Source organism: Limulus polyphemus, unplaced genomic scaffold (assembly GCF_000517525.1).
Source record: "Limulus polyphemus unplaced genomic scaffold, Limulus_polyphemus-2.1.2 Scaffold6055, whole genome shotgun sequence".
NCBI classification, from domain to species: domain Eukaryota; kingdom Metazoa; phylum Arthropoda; class Merostomata; order Xiphosura; family Limulidae; genus Limulus; species Limulus polyphemus.
This window is the reverse complement of record NW_013671665.1, coordinates 20,923-27,593: the sequence shown is the minus strand read 5'-3', so window position 1 is coordinate 27,593 and position 6,671 is coordinate 20,923. Positions and strand designations below refer to the sequence as shown.

The window sequence follows — 6,671 nt, the reverse complement described above, 5'->3', positions numbered from 1 at the left end:
ACGCAGCACATGTACACTCATGTTACCGTATCCAATAATATAAAACTGACCTTTAGTCTTTACAAAGTGACCTGTCTTGGCTGTGTTTTGGTAGACTAGTATTTTGTAAAATACTTGCATGATTAAAAAGTACTGGTTTTACTGACACAATTAGACTTGCATGATTAAAAAGTACTGGTTTTACTGACACAATTAGACTTGCATGATTAAAAAGTACTGGTTTTACTGACACAATTAGACTTACATGATTAAAAAGTACTGGTTTTACTGACACAATTAGACTTACATGATTAAAAAGTACTGGTTTTACTGACACAATTAGACTTACATGATTAAAAGTACTGGTTTTACTGACACAATTAGACTTACATGATTAAAAAGTACTGGTTTTACTGACACAATTAGACTTACATGATTAAAAAGTACTGGTTTTACTGACACAATTAGACTTACGTGATTAAAAGTAACTGGTTTACTTGACACAATTAGACTTGTCATGATTAAAAAGTACTGGTTTTACTGACACAATTAGACTTACATGATTAAAAAGTACTGGTTGTACTTTAAAAGGACAGACTTACCAAAGCTAAAAAATTCTTTACTAAAACAAGTAGACAAACAAAGGTTAAAATCATTAGTTTTAACTGAAACAAGAAGACTAACAAAGGTTAAATTCACTAGTTTTAACTAAAACAAGTAGACAAACAAAGGTTAAATTCACTAGTTTTAACTAAAACAAGACTAACAAAGGTTAAAATCACTAGTTTTAACTGAATCAAGTAGACAAACAAAGGTTAAAATCACTAGTTTTAACTAAAACAAGGCTAACAAAGGTTAAAATCACTAGTTTTAACGGAAACAAGTAGACAAACAAAGGTTAAAATCACTAGTTTTAACTAAAACAAGTAGACTTACCACAGCCTGGATTTTTGACCAGATATCTGCCAATTCATACAAGACGACTTCTCCAGGACTATTTTCTGCATTCTGTTTTATAAATAATGACAATATTAAGTTTTATAAATTATTTATTTTTTATCTGTAGAAAACAAACTTTGCATTCCTTTCATTTTTTGTCTTTACATCACTGTTCTTGGCAATAAACCCAATTAACTAAGAGTTCTTTCAAACAATGACACACAACTTACAGAAAATGTCAGTGAACATGTTAATAGAAAGAAGGTTTTAAAACAAAATTCTGGAATTGATACTAAGATATTTGTTTTATTGGCATTTTCCTCTATTACACAAACCAGTTCATAATAACACTACCAGTAATATAACAACCTATTCAGATCTTGTTCTAAACTTATTCTACCAAACCTATATTATAGCAACACTGGATTGTGTAAAGTCCAGTATAGCGTGAAAAGAATCTAAATTACGTTGGTCGAGAAACAGCGATTGATTAAACTTGATAAAAATTAGACTTGTACTTTAGTTACAAGGTCAGATTAATGTTGCTTTTCTCAAAACTATTATGATATTCCTCGTAGGAACTGTGAATGGCACATTAGGCTCGGAAAAAAAAGATTCACAAAAATTAAGGATTTTATTAAAAAGTCAAAATTTGCTATTTATTTTTATAATTTTAATGTATAAAATGAAATAAAATATTTAACTCTAAAGTTTTTGTTTCTTTTTATTGCCTGAAAGAATACCTACAACTTCTTTTTTTAATTCAATGCTGCAATTTTGACCTCGGAGCGAGATATGCTCACACAGTCGTGAAACAGTTAGTCCTACTTTCACTACGTACAAAGCTTTCGTTTTTAAATCGTAAATGTTGTTTAACGAGCAAGAAGAACAGAAAAGTTTGCTCACAAACACTGTTAGACAAAATAATTTTGTGACAAACCAAATGTTTTACGTTATCACGCATTTTCACATCTCGAGTTTAACAGAAATCCAATGTTCTAAAACAGGTAAACATTTTTTTCATCTTTTATCAAAATATATCTTACCTGTTTAAACCTATTAAGAGGAAAATGTTACATAAGAAATATATATATATATACACATATAAAACTTACCCCACACTTTACAGGAACTAAAAACTAACATAAAACTTTTACAAATTAATTGTGAACAAGATCTTAAAAACTCAAGTAAGGCCTAACAAAAATTAAAAAACATTTTGAAAGTTTTATCTAGAAACAGTAATAGCTTGTTTTTGAAAAATTAATAATGATAATAAAAATGACAGTTCACATTACACAAGAATTGCATCTTATTTTTTTACTTATTCAATAGTAATTTTGTTTTCTAAAATGTTTTGTTTGAAAATAAAGTTAGTACTAGTTTTTGCAACATAAAACCTATGTTCTAGGTTATTTTCTTACACCAATTCTTCGTAAGTGATCCAGCACAATCTTGTGAGCCCGGGTCACGCAGCGGAATTGCTCGAAAAGCACCTCCAGCATTTCCATAAGAAGCTGTGGTTGTGTAAAAACTTGATCGTCAGAAGCAATGGGAATAGTTCCCGATATGGAACTCACAAGTGTGGAAGGAGCTTGTGTAAAGTTCTGAGCAGTGTCCAGTACGTGCTGGGCAGTTCGTCGGACAATGGCCATTAGTTCCTTTTGACTTCTAGACTTGATATCCTGAAAAATACACATGTAAATGTTCTCAACATCATAAAGTATACAAATCTCACAATAAGTTTACATGGTTTTGATATCATAAGGTATACATATCTTACAATAAGTTTACATGGTTTTGATATCATAAGGTATACATATCTTACAATAAGTTTACACGGTTTTTGATATCATAAAGTATACATATCTCACAATAAGTTTACATGGTTTTGATAGAAAATATAAAACTATACTTAGGAATGAACAGAAAATTTCTAAAAATAAAGCATTCTTCACAAACAAGACTTCTCGGAGCTGTTAAGGAATTAATTCTCTCGCTATGTGCTTGGTTGAATCGGCCGAGTTCGCGACCCCCAAAGCGGCCTTTACGGTTTCCATACTATAACTTCTCATATGTTTTGTGTATCTTCATTCACAAAATTTTACAAGTTTTCAGTAATCATTAAGCATCATTTGTAGACAAAAAAATTTGAATATTTTAATGTAGTATTTTCACGCAATATTTCTCCATGAATATAAAGAGTAAAAGTGTTGACTGCTCCAAATGAAAAGTGATTTTCATGTTAAGATTAAAAATACTTTTCTTCATCTGAAAAATCTCAAATGTCATTTGTGTAGTCTCTAAAACCTCCTAAATACATTTCAAGTGTTATATTTCAGTAAACCTTTTTATTTTATCTGTTATTTTCTCTACCCTAACTCTACACAAGGTTGGTCAATTTGACAGACCTCGTAACCACCAAAACAAAATAAATCTAAATTACCCCTTTTTTCTTTCTAGAACGACTTCAAATTGTAACATGAAACTACTATTGTTTATCTTAAATAGCTTTAAGCACGTAACAGTATACATCTGCCCTTTGAACCCTGTCTAACTAGTATTCTCACCACACAAATTGTACATCACCTAGCAAACCTGTAGCTCACATTACACTATTGAATCACATAACACATGGGCTACTCACAAGTTACTTGTGAGCACACCTCATGAAAAGTTTTTTATTATTATTCTTTATTTTACCCAATCAAGCCTCACCTAACTTAAAAAGTTTCTAACTTTTACATTTCAATTACTTTTATAATAATAAATACACATAAAAAACAAGAACTAAAGTACTTACCTGGGTCATCACTTTTTTTTTTATACTGTCGACTGTCAATGAAACTTACAATACTTTTTTATTTCATAAAACAATGCACTAAAGAACACAGAATAATAACATGCAAAAAGTAGACAATGTCCCATAACTGTCATAATTTTTTCTGGCCTTCTAACTTTCAGACAAAGGCCATTAAAAATTCAGCTAAACTCATCAACGTGTTTCCTGTGGGAATAAAGTTTGAACTAGAAGTAAAATAGACAATTCTCTGTATAGAAAACACAACACAGAGCTTTTGGTTTAATCTGCCAACTTTCTTATCATCAAAAATTATCCAACACAATTTTAATTTTCAAGATTTTTCTACGAACTATGATAAGATAACGAATCTCACCTCAACAGCCTCGGGTACTTTATTCAACAGAGACAAACACTCAACTAAGATGGCAATGAAATGTGGACTATTCCCCTCCGGATCAACAGCCATGACATCTTCCATCACAGGCCCCTCTAAAGTCAGGGTTCCTAGACAGAATTAGATCAATTTTAATAAAATCATCAAAAATGTTAATTGTCACTTAAGAGCCTCTGAATTAAGGGATGAACTTAAAATCAGAGTGATTCATAAAATAAAAAAGTGAGAGATTATTACACCACGGCATAACTGACAATTTAATCAAACATATTGTTTAATCAATAGTTAATGTATGCGTGTAGGCTCCTAATATGAGGTATCTGTAAATACATAATGCCAAGTATCAGTCACCATTCAACTAAAGTCTGTATTATGACAACTTAGGAAAGATTATGTTTTGTTGAACTTTGTGCAAAGCCAATCAAGGGCTACCTGCACTAGCTGTCCCTAATTTTGAAGAGATAGATCAGATGGAAGGCAGCAAGCCAACACCATCCATCGCCAACTCTTGGGCTTCTCTGAAGAGATAGATCAGATGGAAGGCAGCAAGCCAACACCATCCATTGCCAACTCTTGGGCTTCTCTTTACCAACAAATAGTTGGATTGACCATCACATTATAATGCTGCCACATCTGATAGGCCGTGCATGTATTGTGATGGGTTTCAATCCTTCGACCCGCAGATTGCAAATGAAGTGCCTTAAACACTGGGCTATGCCATGCCACTTGGAAAAGAAAAAACAAAATGAAGGAAAATTGAGCAATATTCTTATATCCTAATTTGTTTGTAAGATTTTATTACATGTCATAGGACTGTCCCTAATGTCATGTGACTATCCCTAACCATAAATAATGTAAAATTGGGTATTTTGGATGTTCTCAGATTTAAAGACAAGATTTGATTACATATTATGGATGTCTGTATGTTAGATTTTATTAATAACCAATGGTAACCCTTCAATATTCATTATTATACATAACAAACAAATTCAATTATTGTATAATGGTACAAAAGAAGTAAATAATCCAATGTACTTAATTACCAGGAGAAACCGAGTCAGTAAATGGACCTGTTCTCTTGCTGGGAGTACCTGCAATACCATCAGCGTGACTTCTTCTTTCAGAACCTTGTCTTTTAAATCTTCGAAGAACTTCGGTTGTTGACCTTTGATAAAGATGCTTGTGCAGGTCTTCCAATAAAATTTCATGCATTTGCTAAAAAACTATACATCATAGAAACTGTATTATTACAAACCGAGAAAAACGATTTATTGTCACAATAAAAGATCTTTTTTTTACTCATTTTAAATAACACATTCTCCTATTTCAAAGGAAAAAAAAACAAATATAAACTGTGTGTTTGGAACAACTGTAATTTTGAATGTTTAAAGAGTTCTAAATATTCTTTCAGAAATCAAAAAGATATGTTGTAAATCAATAAAATCAGACCGAGTCACAAACACCGGTGTACAAAATACATCATCATAATTACTACTATATGATACGCAACAAAAAAACAAGGATACAGATTGGTGTCCTACATCAATTATCAATAGTTTTCTTTCAGACTTGTTAAGAGAACCTGCTATTTTAACGTTTGTAATTTCTCCTCTATGGATATTACTTTGAAAGTAAACTTGTGTATGAATTTTATTGAACAGCTGTGTGTAAATAAAAGTAATTATGAATTTAAATTATCATATAACTACACATGCTACACACATAAAAATTAAGTTTATTTTAACACATCGATTGTTCATATTTTATATATATATTAGTCGAGATTACCATTGTGTTAGTTTTTTGTTTTGTTTTTTAAAAATACAACAAGTAAATTTTTTGAATGTTAATTTAGCACCAAAATAAAGCAGTAATAAAAGAAATAAGGAACAACCAGCAAGAGATATTATTACCTCCTTTTTCGATAGTAGCTCCGACTTAACTTCCTTTAAGGCATCTACTCCTTCCAGACTTCCTTCTAACAAGGAAACTGAAAAAACAAAATCCCATGGAGAGAACACAACACAGTTATTCTGTTTAAAGTTTTACAAAATTAACAGAAACTTGTTTGGATATATATATACGGACCAGGAATTGGATCATATCATCAAAATTTGATTTTCATAAGTTTTTATCAATAAACATTGCAGAGGTAAAACAGTTATGGACTTTGACTCATTGCTTCCTTGCTGTGGATAATGTTCACCACTATCCAATAAAAATTAGCCTTTCATGAAAGTTTACTCACGTGCAAGGAAGATAGCCTTGTCTAGCTGCCTAAATTACCATAAACAGTTTTAAATAAGACAACCTTGTCTCAGTGCCTAAATTACCATAAACAGTTTTGAATAAGACAACCTTGTCTCAGTGCCTAAATTACCATAAACAGTTATTAAAAAGACAACCTTGCCTCACTGCCTTATTTACTGTAAACAGTTTTAAACAAGACAACCTTGCTTCACTACCTAAGTTACTGTAAACAGTTTTAAATAATACAGCCTTGCCTCACTACCTAAGTTACTGTAAACAGTTTTAAACAAGACAACCTTGCCTCAC

General features: G+C 31.2%; 1 protein-coding gene across 1 annotated transcript in view; it reads right to left on the bottom strand.

Moving 5' to 3' along the window:
• The window catches only part of LOC106473299 (exocyst complex component 4-like), a 41,465-nt gene that overhangs the window by 24,318 nt on the left and 10,476 nt on the right, over nt 1-6,671 (bottom strand). Inside the window, exons 7-11 of the mRNA XM_022401762.1 lie at nt 6,029-6,105; nt 5,159-5,330; nt 4,095-4,225; nt 2,343-2,603; nt 916-987 (exon numbers count right to left, since the gene is read on the bottom strand). Coding sequence (XP_022257470.1) covers nt 916-987; nt 2,343-2,603; nt 4,095-4,225; nt 5,159-5,330; nt 6,029-6,105 — 713 coding nt within the window. The remainder of the gene's footprint in view (nt 1-915; nt 988-2,342; nt 2,604-4,094; nt 4,226-5,158; nt 5,331-6,028; nt 6,106-6,671) is intronic.